At 38.3% G+C, this 20,765-nt stretch overlaps 1 protein-coding gene across 1 annotated transcript in view; it reads left to right on the top strand.

Moving 5' to 3' along the window:
* Slit2 (slit guidance ligand 2) overlaps positions 1–20,765 on the top strand; it is a 390,230-nt gene that overhangs the window by 328,235 nt on the left and 41,230 nt on the right. Inside the window, exons 25-28 of the mRNA XM_023723851.1 lie at positions 812–975; positions 13,031–13,155; positions 13,289–13,386; positions 14,961–15,100. Coding sequence (XP_023579619.1) covers positions 812–975; positions 13,031–13,155; positions 13,289–13,386; positions 14,961–15,100 — 527 coding nt within the window. The remainder of the gene's footprint in view (positions 1–811; positions 976–13,030; positions 13,156–13,288; positions 13,387–14,960; positions 15,101–20,765) is intronic.

Below are 20,765 nucleotides of genomic sequence, written 5' to 3'. Positions count from 1 at the left end.
AACTTAGCCTTTCTTCACCACCTGCCCCACCTTGCAGAAAGTTGACTTATTTTCCAAAGCACATTGTAAATACACCCATTAGACCTTCAAATGAAAAGTATTTGTGGAGGACTATATGTTAATCTCTTTAGTGAGTTTTTGGACTTAAAAAACAATGCTTATTCATATTTGAGTCCCCAGAAACTTATTCAATGATTGCATTCTCAGGATATAATTGATACATTGAAGAATTGTTAGTCTGACGGCCGGTGAGATAGCTCAGCCGACTAAACTCCTACTTTGTCAAGCACAGGGACCAGGGTTCAACCCCAGTCCAGCCTGCTGTGTCATCCCTGTGTACAGGTAATGCTGAGCCTAGACTGAGTCCAGGAAGGGCGGTGCATGCCTGTAATCTGAGCACCGGGAAGGCTGAAAACAGGAGGGTCACTATGAGTCTGAGCTGCGTAGTGAGACCATAGGATACAAATTCATAGCTGAAAAAAAAGAATTAAAAATTAAAACAATGAATTGTTAGTGCCCCCTAGGCAATCCTTAAATACAACATAAACCTCCTCCCTAAGTCTGAGACGATCCTGGGAAGACGAGGTAAGTGGTAAAGCACTGACAACTCACTAAATCTCTTCTGTTACGTAGTTCAGGGAATTGCCAGTGTTCACATTGTATTCTCTGTTGTCATCAGTATGTCCGTGGGGATTTTCTATTTAGCATCTCTTTGACTTCTGTTCCCTTAGGAAATAACAATCCTTCTGTACTTGTGTGTGTGTGTGTGTGTATATGTGTGTGTGTGTGTGCTTCCGTGGTGTTTTTCCAGAGCAATTGGAGCCAACCCTCTTTACTGTGATTGTAACATGCAGTGGCTATCCGACTGGGTGAAGTCGGAATATAAGGAACCAGGAATCGCCCGCTGCGCAGGTCCGGGAGAAATGGCCGATAAGCTGCTGCTCACAACTCCCTCAAAAAAGTTTCTATGTCAAGGTACGATGTCCTCATTTGTATGTCTTTTATAAAAAAATAGCTAATTGAAAAAGAAAAGCAAAAGAGGACCATTTGATGCTAGACTTTGAAGATATCAATGGGAAGCCCCTCAAGTATTCCTTTTCAACCTGTCCCTAACGGAGACAGAAGGTACCTGAGATGATCGAGGAAAAAGTTAGGCTTTTAAAAAAATATCCAAAACGAGAGACCAAGGTGATAGCTGAGTGGAATAAGTGCTTGCTTGGCAAGCACAAGGTCCTGATCTTAATCCCTGGTACTACCAAAAAAAAAAAAAAAATCCAAAACTGATTGATTAGACATGACTAAGTTTTCTTGAAAATGTAAGTACAAATGCAGAGAATACAATTGCTGGATATTCCTTTCACATGCTTTAATAAGTACAATGTTTTGCTTTTGCCTTGTCTGAACATGCCCTGCCCTTAGGGCTCCCAGGGCCCTGCGGCTTCCTGACACCAGGTAAGGGGCCATGGGCTCCCCCGGGCTCCAGCCATACCTCTGACCTGCCTGCATCCTGTGCTGCTGACTTCCTGTGTTGATACCCTTCATCCTCCTTGTTTCCCTTCCCTTTCCCCTGGATGTACTTGTGACTTCTAAATGGCACCTTATAGCAATACTGTTGCCCTCTCTTATTGCAGTAGTAACACATGCAAAAAATCTGAATGGGAAAAAAATCTAAAATCTAACTTGGAAAATGTAAACAGAAACATTTTATTTCTGCAGAAAGAAATAAAATTAACCCTTTATTACACCACCTACAAAGAACATAACTAAATTTATTTTGTGTATCTTTCCATTTGGGACAGTCAAATAAATGAATTTAGATTTCTCCCATGAAACAGGGTAGAAGTTACATCATAGATGTTTCAAGAGACTCAATGAAAATTATGTAGAGGAAAAAAAATTGTTGAAATTTCTAAATGTATAATCCTCAGAGGTTGAATAAGCATGTTTTATATGTAAAACTAAATCCTATGCCTTGTAGACCACAGAGAGAAATAAGCTGTAGTCATCCCTTCAAAGACCTGCTAGTATGGTTTTAAAAAAAAAATAAGCTTACAACAACTGAAAATTTATGTGGAGAGGACATGTTGTAGTAGGTGACACTGGGCAATAGACTGATTAAAGCATGCTCTCTCCAAGCCAGCTAGGGTGAAATCCCAGGTTCATTTCCTGGTAGGCAGGTAACACTAACTTAATCACCTAACCAGTCTGTATCTCAAGTTCTTCCTCAGATAGAAACAAAAATATGAACCTCAAAATATTTCATTAGAGTTGAATGAATTGGTATAATTGGGCCTGCGCACTCTAACTCAATATAGGTTGACATTTAATTGTAATACAGCATTTCAAAGCATGAACCTCCCTCAAGGAATGACAGCATACAGTGCATGATTTGTGATGAAGAAGGAATTTTCAAAAAATCTATTTAGTCCCAATCATTTTAAAATTGACATTTCTAATGCTTATTCCATACCTCTGTGTGAAATTGCAATTGCAGCAGATTTTACATTTTACAACATTTATAATATGTTTCTTCCACGGATCTTTTAAATGTGTTTGATGGTATCTTAATACCAGACTGAATACTAAAAGAAACAAAAATAAGATCCTCCTGAAAATATTACATTGTCCCACCCCCAAAAACTTCTGTATTTTTTTCTTGAACTTCTATTGCTAGAAATAGCATTTTATCATTCTTTGGTAGCAAAAAATGAGCTTTGCAAAAGGATTTTCTAATTTCTTGCTATCAAAAGCCTACTTTTATATTTTTCTCTAAATTTAATTATTTTTTTAAATTTTTATTTATTTATTTATTTATTTATGAGAGAGAGAGAGAGAGAGAGAGAGAGAGAGAGAGAGAGAGAGAGAGAGAGAGGGGTGTGTGTGTGTGGCCAGCTCAGCCCACCAGGGGGCGGGGCTGGCTGGCATGTGGTGCTGGGGGATCCAACCGCGGTCCCTGATGCTTTGCTAAGCTTGTTCTAAGTAGGTGCTTTAGACCACTGAGCCATCTCTCCAGCCCCTCTAAATTTAATTATTGTCTTTAATACTACAGCATCATGAATGAAAACAGGACAGATATTTATGTGTCTTTAAAATAAGATGTTAAAAACTAAAAGTAAGCTTTTAATACAGTGCTTTATGTAATTATATGCATTGATTAAAAGAACTTCATAAGTACAAGCTATTTTAAATTGTTCTTCTGTAATCCTAGATGTTTCCTTGAGGTAGTACACCATGCTAAGTTTTTGGTAGATGGACAGGTGAAATAGGAGAGGAAAGATTGTCAAGGGGTAGAAGCGAAGGGAAAAGGAGCATAAAATCTCATTTTTAAGCATGTTATCCAGCAGATTACATGGGAAAGTTGAGAAATTACAAATTGATTCTGTTACGCCTCTCTATGGCCTGGGATACCCTTACTTCACTTTTAAGGATAGTGATGTTTGAGTGTATGTCTTAACTGTACAATTTCTCAAAGCTATTTCTTTCTTTTACTATTTTTCTTGCTTGCTACCTTTCCATCTTCTTTTCTTCCTTTCTGTTTCTGAGACTCCTTTAAAAATTATGACACAATTTTGAAAAATTACCCCTTTCATCGTACTCTTATGATATCATGGTTCACATAAATTTATTTGATGCTCTCAGAAGTCCTATATATACACAGTGCGTGCCTGTGCATTTAATCCATGATTTGGCTGATTAATTGTACCTGTATTTTCACTGAATGACAATAGCATCTTGTGTACTTAATGATGCATAAATAGGAATAAGCTTGAGAAACTGATTATCATCAGCCCTGCTGTCTACAACTTTCTGCAGTGAAGGAAATGTTTTCTGCCTCTTCCACCTGATAGAGTAGCCCCTAGGCACACATAGTGATTGAGCAACCAGCGTGTGGCTAATTTCATAAAGGAGATGAATTTTTCCATGTTATTTAAATCTACACTTAAAATATCCACACGAGAGTCATGGCTAAGATTTTGAGTAGTGCAATGAAGTCTGACAGAAGACTTCATTACAGGTGTGTAGAAGCCTCTTGTTCAGACAACCTGCTGAGGGCGAGGCTGTCTCACCAGGTGGACAAAGACACAGGAGCGAAGGGTGTGGGAGGAGCGTTCAGACTGAGCCGAGGCTCAGTCCCTGACAGATGCTGGCAAGCCCTAGATTTGCCAGCTGAAGCCTGACAGTTTGGTTTAACACTCAGCTCCTTAGCAAATCAATAGACCGCATATTTTTCAAGGTATATTTTAAATTGAATGGCAAACAACACTGGTGCTGCCAGCATACACATTGGAGAGCCAACCAATATACTGCAATAGCAGTTAGCAGACCTTCGGATTTATTGTTTTCTATACCTTAATATAATGTTAGAGCGATAGCAAGCCCTGAGATTCATAATGCTTTTTGCATTTGTGTCAGAGTTTGTCAAAATATTGTGAAGTTTCACTGTCTTATTAATTCTCTGCTAGTTCAAGATTTATGACGATTCAGAATGACAATCTGCCAGTGCCCTGCTTTTACTATTAACATAATAACAAAAATAACAGTGATCGCTCACTTCATTTTCGAGCACTTTTCGTTATGCTGAGCACTTTATCTGAAATTTAATTCTTTGATCTTTATATTGTTCCTATGCAAGAAACATTGTTTTCCCATTGGACAAACAAAACTTTTGTACTTAAAGTGAATAAGTAATTTATTCAGAATCACTGTGCTGCTGGAGAGATTCAAACGGGAACCCTCAATCTGAAGCTAAAGCTTTATGATAATATGTACTGTATAATTTTCAGTAAAAATGGCCTAAACAAATGAACACTGTTAATAAGGTCGTCACCCTACTCTGGAATCATATTGAGAACAGGCAAGTGTTGTACTGTCCTCAGATGTGTTCCACAAACTATTTACTCATAAGAAATAGATTAGTGGAAAGCAAAATTTTCTAATCTGTTAATTAAAATAATTCACTCAGGGAAATCTCCTGAGTTCTGTGGTGTTGAACATGCATGCTTTATGAGCTCGTAAGCAACAACATAATGTTTCTTTGAATATTTCATGATTTGATATTTTCTTATTTTAATTTAACTTAGCCCATGGTAATGTACATGGCGCGATGTGTGTGTGTTTTATGAAATATGTGTAAGTAAAAATTCCCCAAATTGCCAGTGTGTAATTCTCAACTACAGTAGGAAGTATTCCTTATTTAAATCCATGTTTACTTATCTGTAGTTCAATATATTGTAATGCTTTATTGAAGAAAAAAGTGACAAATTGAGAAAAGTAGCAAAAAGCATGCAACATTGCTAGCTTTTAACATTTCTTTTTTATTCTCCTGGTCTAGTGAGGTTTGCTTAGCTATAAAGACAACTAAACTGTTTCCTTATTTCATGTGTCAGAAATTCATTAAGTGTGTAAGCATTTAAATGAGTGAACATTGTATTGGAAATGAATGATAGCTTCTTTGGTTTATTTAAAGAATTCAACTGGGTACCAGGCAGAGTCCTGTGGTGTGAAGGGTACTATAGACAACACAGAATTAAACTCCTATTCTCATAGAAAGTGTGTTTTATGAGAAAGTACATTAAATCGATCATAGTAAAGTCATATTGAAGTTTGGTGATGGAAATATGCATAAGCCATCCATAACATGTACCCAGACTTGTCAGTGATGGCATCGAAATGCCACCACCAGGTGCTACAGGTGATCTTCCAATTCTTGCTGCGAGGCAAGTGCAGCTGAGAATAGAGCACAGAGGAGAGGGAGAGGGAGGCCCAAGTGGCCGGGTGGTTGAGTGCAAAGAAAAGGGCAGGAATGGCTGCTAAAGAATTTCACTGCTTCTTTAGTAGAAGCCAACTCAATAGTAAGAAAAAAAAATGGTGAAAACTTTGTGATTCCTGAAATGGCTAACGGTCACCACCCCTTGTTCATGCTCTTTCTCTGATTTATACAGAGAATCCCATGAATTCTAGAGTTACCAGTGAAATTCCCTGTCACTCAGAAAGGATAAGCAACATCTTTGGGGGCAAATTTTTGGCAAGCTTGAATGAGATGTTTTTGTTTTGTATCTCAAAATTATTGACTAATATTACAATGGGCCATTTAACTAAGTATAACAATGATTAAATAATTTATCCAAAAGGAGAAGTAATGAAAAAGTTACTTATTGGATCAGTTTTGAAGTCATACTTAGAACTCACTCAAACCCTTTATGCATTTTCAGATTTAGTGACACTAACATACAACTTTGAAATAGCTTTAAGAAGATTGAGGGGCCGCCGAGATGGCTCAGTGGAACAAGCGCTTCCCTACCAAGGGCAAGGGTCTGAGTTCAATCCCTGGTTCTGAAAAAAAAAAAAAGATTGTGATTTTCCCACTAGCCAAGGGGGAAAAAAGTTAAGTTTATACACAGTTAAGTGTTATCAGCATTTTTTTTAAATAAAAGGGGTCATTCTTCACTACATTTTTTTACCATTTAAAACTGGGAGAATGTCAACATTCATCTTAATAGATAATGAGAATCAACATTCGTGCCCATGCCTGAACACTTTGCACCCATGTTCTCTCTGATACAGTACATATATGTTTCCCTGTTCCATTTAGCTTAAAAAGCTCACTTGCTGGCCCCAGGTCACAGGAGGACACAGCAAACGCCTAAGCCTGGTGACTCAAGATGAGTGATTCTTAGTATTTTCGCACTTTTCCCTCTTATGTCGTGTAGGCTCATGCCACTGTAAAATCCCTCATCCAGGATACCATCTCCAGCTGTCAGCCGAGACACTCAGGCATCCGCGGCTGCCACCTCGCTGGCGTCCATGGCTCTAGTGCAGTGCTTTGTGCTTGTTCTCCGTTCCTTCTTCCTTTAATGACCTTTGAACTTTCCCCTTGCCTCTTGCCTCTCCTTTCCTTGACACCTTTCTGCTTTACATATTACGTTATACAAGCGTGCGTGTGTTCTATCTTAGTCTTGCTCTTTCTCAATGGATTTTACTTCATGGCTTCAAATGTCTAGTCCTGACTTCTTTTATAAACTTCAAATTCATATTTCTGGTCACTTAGGTTTCTCCTCATTAATGTTTGCTGAAACTTAAAATATATCTTTCAACATACACTTTCCTATTCTGCAAATTCTTTTATCATTTATAGGTGTCTGCCTACTCTGCTGAACTGGGTCTCCAGCAACTCAGGCATTTCCCTAAGCTTTCCCATCCTAAAACTTATCCTACTGCCTGAAACAATGTAAAGGTTCCCTAAATATTTGATAAAGAATGGTTTATCAATACACACTTAACAAAGATTCCCTTGATATTAATGCTTGATAAATGCAAGGGCTGGTGAGATAGATCAGCACCTGCTTAGGCAAGTGCAAGGACTGGGTTCGATCCCCAGTACCGCATGCCCTGCTGGTCCCGTCCCCTGGTCCTCTGAGCTGGCCACAGAGTGCAGGCATGATAGCACACACCTGTAATCCCAGTGCTGGGGAGGCTGATAACAGGAGGATCATGACAAGTCTGAGCTGCAGAGTAGACCCTGTACCAAATACATTAAAAAGAAGAGCAATGACAGCATTAGAATTGCTGCTTAAATAAAAGCCCCTTTTAGTTCATTATGCCTTACAACAAATATCAGCTATGTGTCTTTTGAGTTGTCTTTGATAGGCCTCTGCCGCTCTGAAAGGGTAACGCTAGAGGAGTTTGTTATGGGATTCATGCTTCCAGTGGATGCCAGAATGAAGGCCTGCTCTCGTTTAAGTTAGAAATTTTTGTCGGGAGCTTTTGGTTATAAATCAAAGTGAGTTCTACTTCTCAGTGGGTGGCAGCATTGGTGTCAGGTGCATCGCTAGTGATTTGAGTCAAGTAAGCAAGTCTGCCTGCAAGCCTTAATGGATCTGAGGTCCAGCAGTTCTTACATTAAAGATTAAAGTAAGTGACAAAGACAGATGATTAACCAAACGTTCTTCTCATTTTCTCTTTGAATTATTAAGCTAAATACACCTCCACCCACAGAGCTGGTACTATAGTGCTTTCTTAAAACCAAACCTTAAATTTATCCAGTTAACCAAGACTTGCTTCCCTCATGTCAGTGGCAGTAGTAAATGTCTGTCTGACTGTCTGTCTGTCTGTCTGAAGTAAGACTTCTTTTCTTCTTTGTGGCACTCATCTCAGAAGGGCTAATATGTTGGTGATACTTTAGCATTTCTTGTAACCAGTTAGCATTTAGAATGAGGAAGTCTTTTTTGTTGTTGTTTTGTTTTGTATTTTAGTACAGGGTCTACAGGGTCTCACTCCATAGTTTGGACTTGTAGTGATCCTCCTGTGTTCAGCCTCCCAAATGGGATTATAGGCCCTCGCCATAGTCCGCTGAGCTATCTGGCCAGCCCTAGGATGAGGCAGTCTTGATGATTGCAGTTAACCTTCAAGCAACAATGCAAGGACAATGAAAACTTCCCTTCTTACTTTGTTGTATCTGGTGGCTGTACACACTCCGTATCCAAATCACAGCTGTGTTTTTGAGAGCTTGTTTGGAGATTCTAACAGGGGAACGCAGCTACATATATACCCTTGACCGAGGAACGGTCCTCCTCTATTGGGGGGGAGGTCCTCTTTGACCAAGCGTGCTGCTTCAGCAAGGACGCACCTGGAGCACTGAAGGAGGAAGAGGACTCTACCAAGTCAGCCAGATCAGCCAAATCGACCGTGGCAATCAGTGGGGTGACAGATGTTGTGGCCAGATCTCCCTTACATCCCAGAGTTGTGTTAATAACAAAAATAAATTACTAACTCTCAGTGATATGACCCAATGGATAAGGACCTTCTCATGCCCATTTCTGTTCCTCATGGTTTTCAAAAGCATCCCTACAGGTCCCCCAAATCTCATTATCTCCTAGCACATAGAGAAGGTGATCAGAGAACTTTGGTTGTATATATAAATGGAAATCTCTAATTTGTCCTTGTCTGTATTAAAATTTTTAACAAGTCAGTAAAGGACTTTCCTCCTTCCACTTCCGTTTTAACCCAGAACAACCTTTTGTGGTCTGGGAGAGAGGAGAAAATTCATGATGTTTCTGTGCCTGATCCCACCCGCTTCCCTACTTGTCACTGATAAGTATCTCCTCTAACTCTTAAGACCACCCAATGAGATAACTGCCCTTATCTTAGCATCACACTTATATGACAAATACAGTTACAAATGTGAGTTCCTGGTATGCAGGTTCAGAGCCCAAGATTACTGTGTGCTATGGTCAAACACCTGTGTGATTCTTATTCCTGGACATTTGTCAAAATCTTGGACTAACCGAGTGCACAAAGTTCTACAAGTATGAGTTTGTTCCTCGAGAGCTATGCTGATGCTTCACCCATTTCATGATGGCTTTATGAAAAATGATCCTTAACTTGTGATTCCATCTTATTATACAAACAAATTAAAAGTATTCTCCTTGAATCTGAAGATTTTAGAGCAAGACGTATGAGAAAATAGATCACAAACTGAAATTCAAGTCAAAATAGAGGGGCCAGCAGGATAGCTCAGCAGACAAAAGTGTCTGCTTAGACAAGTTTAGGCAAGTGCAGGGACTTCGATTTGATGGCCAGAACCACATATTTTGCCAGCCCTGCCCCCAGGGTGGGCTGAGCTGGCCAGAGTAGTCTGAGTGTAATGGTACATGCCTGTGATTCCAGCCAGTGCTGGGGAAGCCAAAATCAGGAGGATCACTACATGTCCAAACTGTGTAGTGAGACCCCGAAACAACCAAATACATTTCTTTAAAAAAAATCAAATCAAAATAGAAAATAAAAAAGCAGCAAAATACAGGTAGAAAGATGCATGAGAAGAGATAGCCAAACACACGAGACATAGTCTCAATGGATTTTAATACAGATATAGATTTAGAGAAACAAGCTAAATGTAAAAATGTTATAATAATATTAAATACTTGTGATTGTCTAAATAGGAAAAAGATTTATTTTATCATTTTAAGACATTTGGAGCTACCACAGGATATTTGTTTGAAATTCATATGAACAGAAACCATTTTTTTGCATTACCCTTTATGTATTCAAATGCAAGTTGTAGAAATAAGAAGTTATCTTTGATATTCTAACTTTCAAGGAAAGATATAAAAAGCAGAAGCCACACAAGGTGGTGCACACCTGTAACACCAGAACTTTGGGAAACTGAAGCAGCAGGCTTACAACCTTCCGCTGAGCTTGGGCCTCTTAGCAATGAAACATGACTCTGTGCCCAAATAAAAATAAAAGGGGGGCTGTGAATTAAGCTCAGTGTGAAGGTCCTGGATTCAAACCCCATTATTTCAAAAGAAGAAGGAAAGGGAGGGATAGCAGGATGGTAGCCATCACCAGATTTGGGGACAGATGTTATAGTTGAGTGTCTTGCCACATACCTGAAACAAATGCCAATGAAAAGGATGGCGAGGTGAAGAAATTGTCAGCAGACACCACTGTATTGAGAGTGCTTATTATCTTGATTCTTTTAGCCAAACTGACTATACACAGGTTGACTACAATTTTCCTTTATACAGTCATTAAAATTACATGGATGGATAGATAGATAGATATAGATAGATAGATAGAGAGATAGATAGAGAGATAGATGATAGAGAGATAGATAGACAGACATGAAAATAATTCAACAAAATTAGCAGTGTAGGATGTTAAATATGTCTGGTGGATTAGATAGTGCTGATAAATCCAGTACAGTTCAGTGGACATTTATTATATAAGTCTTGAGTGTGTGATAAAGGGGACACCATCTACCAGAGTCCAGCAGTTTTATTAATTATATACTCTGTTAAATTCCTCATATATACTCAGTTTTTTACTGAAAAATAATCTCTAGCCTCTCACCTAAAGGCTGAAACATAACTGCTGAAACATATCACATGCTCCATAATGAACTTAGTAGTGTCAACCCTGAACTCTTCTATTCAAATCAGATTCTTACGTGTTTGAAAACATGGAAGTACTAAAGGCATGCTTTCTCAAGGCCTCAGGAAGGAGCCAGACAAGTGCTTGCATCCTTGGCTGTGCAGACCTGTATTTTGATGGTAGATATTCTTAGTTCTATAGCCCACACCTTTGTTCCACATTGGATGTTTGTATTTTCTTCTTCAACTAAAGGATCTGTGAAATTGGATATTTTTTCCCTAGTGCTGAATCTAAGTATGATTTTAGCCAATGCAAAACCATTCATATTGAGGTATTGTGTTAATTTAATTAACTTTTTTGGATAATCAACCTTGTTAATTTATCCCATATACTGAATAGGTGAATGTTGGCCTTTGATGAGTAAGATGGAGGATGTGAGATTTTTAATTTCTATGAGATTCACTTCAAAATTCATCCTAGAAAATCTATTCTGCTTTTTCTTTCAGAGATTGTAGCAGTTAGTTTGTTACCAAGAAGCATTGCGGGGAGGGGCACTAGCATTGGTATTTTACTCTTCTAGTGCCCTAGGGGATCCCTGGGTGCTGTCACCTCACCAACCCTTCCAACAGTCATCTCACAACCTGGGATCCATTGCCAAAGCCTGAAAAGAAGCACAAATCCTATGCAGATTTATTTCAACAGGCTTTTTAGCCGTGCTTTGTTTTCTAAGTAGGGAAACTACATAATAAAGAAATTTTTATGAATTGTAATGTAAAACTACAATTGGAAAAAGTCCTAGTATTTTACCAAGTAAGGGTTATGAGGAGAGGTGCAGTCCCTGTGCACACCATGTAAATTACTGCTGTATAACTTAAAAATGTAAATTCTAATTTATAGAATCAGTTTATGAAAAATAGTTTATATGAGCATAAGTCATGCAATTGTTTAACACATTTTCTTAGAAGATTACACCAGTGATCATAGAGGCCAAAGGAATATTATGCAATTGTTCTGGTAGCAATTATCCAAGTAACTTTGTGAGGAATAGTGTGTAACGAGACGTAGAATCCCCGGTATCATTTATTGTTCCCATAAAGATAAAGAGCTATGGTAGACTGGTGACAGGAATACTATAATGAATATTTATGCTATAAAATACTTGTATTTGATATGTAAAAATAATGTTAGTCTACCATTGTCATAACCAGACATGGGTATCAACAGGAAAGCTAGGGATCTTGCACCAAAAAGTTGCATCAGTGAAGCATAGTGCTGCCAAGAGCATTTCTGTACACACCTTGCTAGTCATTTATCAATATATAAATGGGACTTATGGGAGATTGATGGAGGTGAACTTTCATTGAAGACAGGATCATGTGAGACCACAAATAGAGGTCATTTCAATGGAATTCTATTCTTGGAGAATAAGATATGGGATCCTCATATACTGTGTCACTCAAGTAGTAACTGAATCAAATGGTGGGATGGAAAATATAACAGAGCCTACACTTATAACATCTCTATCAAAAAAAGTAGTGCTGGGACTGGGTATAACTGAGAGTTGGAACGCACAGTTAGCACACGCAGACCCTGGATTCTATCCCCACAATAAGAATTCAAAGCATTGCTTTGTACCTCCTGTGTGAAAGTGACAACACTGAGATAATGTTATCAGGGCAAGTGTGCCCTATGCTGTTTTTAATTGCAGTCATAGATTTCTGTTTACAAAAGCCACACTCAACGCCATGCACATAGTTTTCTCTGAAACCGGTGGCATGCATTTCCATGGAGATGGCTCAGGTTGAGGTGTAGGTAGTGGCCATGGAATGCATCTACAGAAATGATTCATTCTCTACATGGATTCACCCTGGGTCATGGGTATCATGGTAACATTGGCTGTTAATGACATCAGCTACCATCACAGAGGCCCCTCTTGTTCAGAAAGCTTCACGGTTCCCCCCAATGATAAGGACTCCTTGTTGCAATCTTGAACATGCTATGATGTTGCTGACTTTCATCATGAAAAAGAAACATATATAGAAAAAATCATATACAGTCATGTGACCAATAATTTATTACAAAATTCACTGTGATGTTAAAGAACAGATAAACTACAAATAGAAAACATCCAATTTTATATATTTCAAATAATTTTTAGGTCCTGTGGATGTCAATATTCTGGCTAAATGCAATCCCTGCTTATCAAATCCATGTAAAAATGATGGCACCTGTAACAATGATCCAGTTGACTTTTACCGGTGCACCTGTCCCTACGGCTTCAAGGTGAGTGACGGCCATGTGGGAGCCGTGGCCTGAAAACACTGCTTTCTTTCCCATGCGTTTGTCATCCAACTGCACTTTCTTTGGAGCTTCGGACTACACTGCACTGAGCTCTACTTGGTGACTCTTTCTCCAGGGGCAAGACTGCGATACCCCAATCCATGCGTGCATCGGTAACCCATGTAAACACGGAGGAACCTGCCACTTAAAGGAAGGAGAAAGGGATGGATTCTGGTAGGTCACTAGGCTTTCAGATCTGTGTCTGAAGTGTCACAGCTAAAACAACCAAACAAACCTACGTTTTTCTTTTTAAGTCCCTTGTTATTATTTTTTTTATTTATTTATTATTTGAGAGAGAGAGAGAGAGAGAGAGAGAGAGAGAGAGAGAGAGAGAGATTGTGTGTGGTGTGTGTGTGGCCAGCTCAGCCCACCAGGGGGCGGGGCCGGCTGGCATGTGGTGCTGGGGGATTGAACCGCGGTCCCTGATGCCTTGCCAAGCTTGTTCTAAGTAGGTGCTTTAGACCACTGAGCCATCTCTCCAGCCCCCTTGTTATTATTTTAAAAGGAACATTAGAATAAAGACAAAATATATTGGTACCACTCTGAGACTATATTAAAAACCGATGGAGATGCTACAGGATTCCCAGCTCCAGATGCTCCACAGTCAAAAATTTAAGAGCTAGTGCACAAAGCATTACAACCAATCAAGTCAAAATTGGGCAAGACAGTGTGTTGCTTCAATTATACTAATTAATGGCCAAATAGTAACCTATGGAAAGTCCTATGTTTAAGTAGATTTGCTGATTGCTTTAAGACAGGTTGTAATGACAAATATATGGGTCCCAATGAAACTAATTTAATGACTCACTCCCAACTCACAATATAAGTACACAAACATTCTGTGAGTATTTCTAATCTGGAAGTATTCAATCACACAGTGCAGTTACTTCAGGGGCACTTAATGAATTATGAAAGATTTTATTGACACTAATAATTTCCCATTAGAATGTTAATCTACTATGAAAGTTTGTAAGAAACATCACAACTGAGAAGTATATTTCACTTCTGTTACAGCATTCTCTTTTGTTCATTTAGACTTTACTCACAGATTACTCTGGTATTTGTTCAAGATTAAATATACGGCTCTTCATGCAAGGGTGAAAGTTGTCTTTACTGAGAATTAAATAAAACATTCACATTTGGACATTATAAGGAAGACATAATTTAGTTTTCAAATTTCTTTCTACTAAAAAAACACCAAGGGCTTACACAAAGCAGCAAATAATACAACTTTTAAAAATAAGACTCAGGGGCCAGTGACATAGCATGGGAGCGTACACGCCTGTCTGTAAGTGCAAGGTCCCAAGTCCGATCCCTGATACAAAAAAAATAAATAAATAAAATAAAATCTTAAAATCAGAATCAGTTCCTTCTGAAGAGAAGCATACATTTTTTCACTAGAGCCCAATTTAGGTTTAGAGTATGAGAGCAGTGGAGATCTTTGCTGAGTTTATGTATGGGGTTTATTGACTTTAAAGACTATGGGGCCATTTGCCATCTTGTAGCTGCGTACATTCTACTCTTTAATGTTTTCTTGTTTCTTGGAAATTACCTTAAATTGAACTTGCAGCATGTCAGTTCAAAGCATTTTAAAAACCAGTTTCTTGTAATTAAAGGCTCTATACTGGTTGAATGTGTTCATGCATTTTTTTTCTTCAGGATTTTGACAGCATGCCTTTAAAATGCAGCAAAAAGATGGTTTCCGTTTTGTTTTGTTTTGTTTTTGCCTTTCTCCCTTTGGCTTTCAGGTGTATTTGTGCTGATGGATTTGAAGGAGAAAACTGTGAGGTCAATGTTGATGACTGTGAAGATAATGACTGTGAAAATAACTCCACATGTGTTGATGGAATTAACAACTACACGTGCCTTTGCCCACCAGAGTACACAGGTATGAAGAATAGGAAATATTATGTCATCCACTAGTGTATCTGTTTGGACACATTTAGGGCACTGTTTTGTTTGTTTACTACATTGCTTCTATTATTCAGTAACTGGTAGGTGTTTCAAAAATTAGATATAAGCATAAATAACAAAAGCACCTAAAGATGGCTTCAGCCAACCAAAGTAAAAAGCAGTTATCTCAGACCAATACATGCATCCACCAGAAAGAAGTGTTAACCAGTATAGCAGCTGTCAGGCTAAAGGGCTTTTCCCTTATTTCACTGGCATTTTCATGCAGTTTTCCCTTTGCTAACCAGCTCATCCACCCATAATTTAAAATCAGGTATTTCTTTACATAGTCAAAACATAATTGCGCATTAAAGATAATTTATGTCTCTACTCATTTATTCATTCATATAGTTTGTTCATTTATAATAATTCTGTCCATCTAAATGAAACAATATGGAAGCTATAGAACACTTTAAATAGTCTTATAAGTTCACAATTTTTGTGGACATGTGTTTCATTGGGTGATGAATTACCTAAGCCAATCCAAAGTGCTGAAATTCTTTCTAATTCAAGCATATCTGTTGGAAGCTTGACATCAATTTTACCATTTGTCTATTTTGACAGAATATTTGTTTGATTATTAATGTGGATATGAATAAGGAACATCACAGTTATCTTTATTCTCAACAAATCCTTAGCTGATAGAGGAAAAGAGAATGATGCATATTTTATTTGTAAGAAAAAAGAGAAGTTCCGCACACTTTAAAGCTATTATTTCACTTTTGCTGGGTGTTTCTATTAATTATATTTATTTTCATATTTCCAATACACAGTTAGGAATATCATAGGTTGAAATACCTACTGGTTGTACGTGGCTAAGCTTAGCAATTGGGAATATGAAGTACACACATGTTGTATGTTTAAATTTTCCAGGTATTTATAGGAAATTCAACATTTTTGGAATGCCCAAAGTTTGCATTCTTTTCTTGATGGCAAAGTACTTTCATGATGAGAAATTCTAGTAGAACAATAAGGTCCAAATGTAATAACTGAGATCTGAGTGTCTCTGTAGCTTCCTTCTCTAAGGTAAGCTTCTTAACATCAGTAAAACACCTGATAATTTATAGTTTCCTTACACTGAATTTCCAGAAGAAATTAGATCAGGCTGTATCACCAATTATTATATTACATGTACAAAGTGCTTACCATGGTTAGTGGGCACTTTTTGATCCTTTCATTAACAAACCATAACGATTATATCTAATAGAAACCTATGCTGGCAGAGCTAAAAAGAATATAGGTGCTACATAGTTCTGACCTTCTAGAATCAGTATCACTTGTGTAAGATCTCCAATATTGGATAATGACCTATGGCCATAGATTTTAGAGCCCCTAAAATTACCATAACTTTTTGAAGGTATGTAGGTACTACTCTATTGGATGGACTCCTTTTGTTGTAAATAAGAAGCCCTATGTTTGCGTTAAAATCTTTTCCTTAGTACTCTCTTAGGAACAAATGGTTCTCTTTCTCCATCACTGTTCTGATCATTAGAGAAAAGCTTAAGAACCCACTAAATTTTGCAGGCCTCTACAAACCAACTTGCTTTGGCTTTACCAAACAAATATTATCCAAGCATTCAAAGAATATTCTCATTCTCTGTGCATTTCTGAATATAGAAACCAGGATATTATTGGCTCCTTCCTTATGAAACCTGGGCTAAGAAATACAGCTGTGTTCAGGATCATGTATATATTTTTAGTGATAATTCACAATGGTGGTAGATACTTCTGAGTTGGTTTGGAGGGGCCCAATGTTTTGGCTTTTGATTTGCTATTCCTCATTTCTCTCTCTCTGTCTCTCTCTGTCTCTGTCTCTTTCTCTCTCTCTCTCTCTCTCTCTCTCTCTCTCTCTCTCTCTCTCTCTCTCTCTCTCCCCCCTCCCACCTCCCTCTCTTACTCTCTCTCCTTCTTAAGTGTTTGTCTTACCTGCCTAACTTCATTTCCCAAGCTCCTGTCCTACATCAGCTCACATTAAACATATTTCCTGTTATCCTAAGTGACCCAACTCAGGAAACCTAAGTTTTCTCTGAAAACTATGATGAAGCCTCACTCCTCTTTCTATGTCAGATTTAGTCCTTTGAAGTAGCACGACAAACTCAAGTCTAGAGAAATCACTTCTTAGACAAACTCTGCCATTTATAAAAGTCTTCAAGCAAAAACCTACCATGATGGTCTGTCAAGAGTCACTTGACTCTGGACAAAAATGGAGACTCTTTTAGTCTTTGTTTTATTTACAGCTATTACAAATATTGGATTACCTTCCTCCAGGCAGAGAATCAAGAAAAATACTGAACTCAAGAGAAAGTACATGGCATACAGTATGTGACGATATTACCATGATAACCCTAGACTGAAATTTGTGGTCCATGAAGAATTTGATATTTTGACAGTAAATATGATACCTAAGAGGCAAATTTCATGGCTCATCTTTTAACTCTAGTGCTTTTGTAAATGTGAAAGTAGTATATTTGTACAATATCAAAGAACCATGTGCACATCTTGAAACCTGAAGCATATGAGTGACCTTTATTTAGAGGAAGAAAGGGAGAAATCATCCTGTAGAGTTTCTACCCTGTGTCATCCAAGTCTGCAATTCAGGAGACTTTTCCTATAATTTGACTCTATTATTTTAAATTCAAGTTTGCTGTCTAATTAATAACCATAAGATCTGTGAAAAGAAACCCTTCTGTGTTCAGTGAATGTAATAACATTGTCATTGTTTAAAACTCATTCAACTGGCAAATGCTTTTTCTGGAAGGTTTTAACCTCTATACCCTGAAGGCAAATAATAAGAAAGTTGTGTGCTTTGTAGGAATAAATAAGCCCTCATAGAGAAAGCCTGAGAGTCATGATGGCGGCTTTGTTTGCATGTACCTTCTACAGCACGGCCAAAATGGACAGAATATTGTCAGTGAAGAAAATTCACAGATTTGACAGAAGTCTGGCAGAGGACTCATTACATGATGAGCTGGCTATAAATGGAGCTAAAACTGTTAACATTGCAAAAGAGCCACCAGATTCCTTAAACCCTGAGGGACCAAACTACCCTCAGTAAATTGATAATGGCCCCTCAAAGGGGGAAACTCTGGCTCTTTCTTGGGAGAGAGATTGGCAGCATACATTGTAGGGAGTAGTGTTGTTCCTCTGCCTCCAGAATTTCATCAAATCCTCTCTGCTCAGGTCATCAAGGCTATTCTGTCTACTGTAACCCATGAACTGTCTGTTCAGTTGTATAATGCACAATTCTTTCTTTCTTTTTTTCCTGTATTTAGGGCAGGGACTACAAGGCCTGCAGGGTCTCACTATGCAGATCGGACTCGTAGTGATTCTCCTGTTTTCAGCCTCCCAAGTGCTGGGATTACACGCAGGGGCCACCACATCCAGTCTCAATCACCATCTCAGTGCATCACAGGGGCTGCAAGGCATGCCGGGGATCGAATCCCAGCCACTGCCCTCTGCCTAAGTAGGCGCTTCAGTCTGCTGAGCTAGCAGGCCAGCTGAACGCATGCTTCTTAATTGCCGGTATTTTTCTATAGTCAAGTTTAAGTTTTGAAACTTAATCTGTGGTTCTAAACTGAAATCACTATACCAAGTATTAGAAAAGTAGGACTTTGAAATGTAAATAACTTAAAATTTAATTCTATACTTTTAGCATTAGTTTGAAAAGTTCTGGGGCTAGATTTTAAAAAATAAATCATTAGTATGGCCATTTTTAAGAGCAAAACATTTCTCATTGGTGAATTTTCAAGGATTTTTTATGTTGTTGTTTAAACAAGCTCCAAAGAAAAATTGGAAAGATGGAAACTGCAGCATTGGAAATGACACGTTCAGCTGGACTCTAGTATTAGAATAGGTGTTGGACTGAGAAATGTATGTCACCATGTTTCCTCACAATAGAACCCCAAATCTACTCTTTGAAGACTGAGCATCTTAACTAGCCACACGGGACCCACACAAATATGACACAAAATTGATGACAGTTAAGCTTTCTTTTTGCCTAGGAGATTAGATAATAAACTCAGTGCAGTGGAAGTTTTGATGCCCATTTCACATGTATGGTCTTGTAATCCATTTCACTGGAAACGTTCAGAATGCTTTACCTTTTCCATTTTATACCATTATCTTTCTGTTTGAGTTTTACAAATCTGACTCCCACGCACAAACCGTTCTTCGCACACTCCTAGCTGCAAGTCTCTAGTTATTGTATCACCTGGTTCAGAGGCAGAGCCCTTGCGCTGCCTGCAGATGCCATTGACCTCTGGCCTCATTCTCTCTGTGTCTGTGCCGTGGCTCACGTAGGTAAGCACTCTAAGCTTCATTGCAGTTTACGTTCTCACCCTGGCTTCTCTGTTAATGCTGCACGTTGGCTTCGTGGGCTCTACTGTTGTATTGCAATGTAAAAAGTCTTTTGTCTCTTCTGTCTTTGTCGCTGCCAGCTGCTAATCTGAATGAGGTGGAAAAAGGTTAGTTGCCTTTTAAGTCTATTACGATTTTCCTTTTGATTTTCCTCTTTTAAAGCTACACAGGTTTTACTGTGCGTCCATGATAAGGAATATTGATCAAATATGGAGTTGGAAAGCAATATGTCAAGTCAGTAATTAAATCTTTGGTGTGTGTGTATAAATTATGTCAAATACTAGGTAATGATCCTCTGAGGTACACTTTATCAGTTTTTAGAAGGTTACAGCAGAAATTCTGAGTGCAAAGGGAGGTAGCTGTGAAAAGAAACTAATACCTTCTATTTCATACTTGTCTTATGATTTTACTTTTGAAAGATATCATAAACATATACTGTTTTTATAATGAAAATTATAGGTCTTTCAGTAGAGTAGATAAACCATAAATAGAAAAAGCTTTAAAGTAGTAGGAATTCTCCTATAACTTTAAATTTATTTCATTAGTAATACGAAATGAGAGAATACTTTAAGCCCTGTACATTTATTAACCATTTTTTAAAAACAAATATTACAAAACCCAAAAAAGTTGATGAAAAAGTTAACTTGGCTAATTAGATTGGCATGAAGATAAGCCAGTCTTGTGGAGGCACACAGAGGGGCATGTTTAGTCACTGACATCAGTACAACCCCTCCTACACACATACATCCGCTCACAAGCCACACAGCCCTTAGAGTGATGGCCACAGCTGGGGAATCATCATGGGATTTTCATGAACTTTTATCTTAGAGTCTCAGAATTTTCACTAATGACATTAGACTTTGCTTTGTTTTGAGACAGGGTCTCATTGTGTATCTCAAAATGAACTTGGACTCATTCTGTAGACCACACTAGCCTCAAACTCAGGGTGACTCTTTCCTCAGCCTCCAGAGTGCAGGGCTTACAGGCGTGGACCACGGGGAGCATTATATTTTTAATCACTCAGCTTACTAAAGATACGTCTTCAGATACCAAGCCCAGGAAGCAAAACATGTGTTGTTTTCCTAGTTCCAGTTACAGGCAGAAGTAAGACTACCATAGAAATACCCAGCAGCTGGCTCTTCTCTAGCTAAGGATTTCATCCTCTGCCGTTGCCTTGTTTGGGTGGTCTACCTTGTTTAATCATTTAGTCTTATGATGTGCAGAGCACAGCTGAAAAGCATAAAGAA

The sequence above is a fragment of the Octodon degus genome, unplaced genomic scaffold (assembly GCF_000260255.1).
Source record: "Octodon degus isolate 3935 unplaced genomic scaffold, OctDeg1.0 scaffold00006, whole genome shotgun sequence".
Lineage (NCBI taxonomy): Eukaryota > Metazoa > Chordata > Mammalia > Rodentia > Octodontidae > Octodon > Octodon degus.
This window is presented reverse-complemented; position numbering and strand designations above follow the sequence as displayed.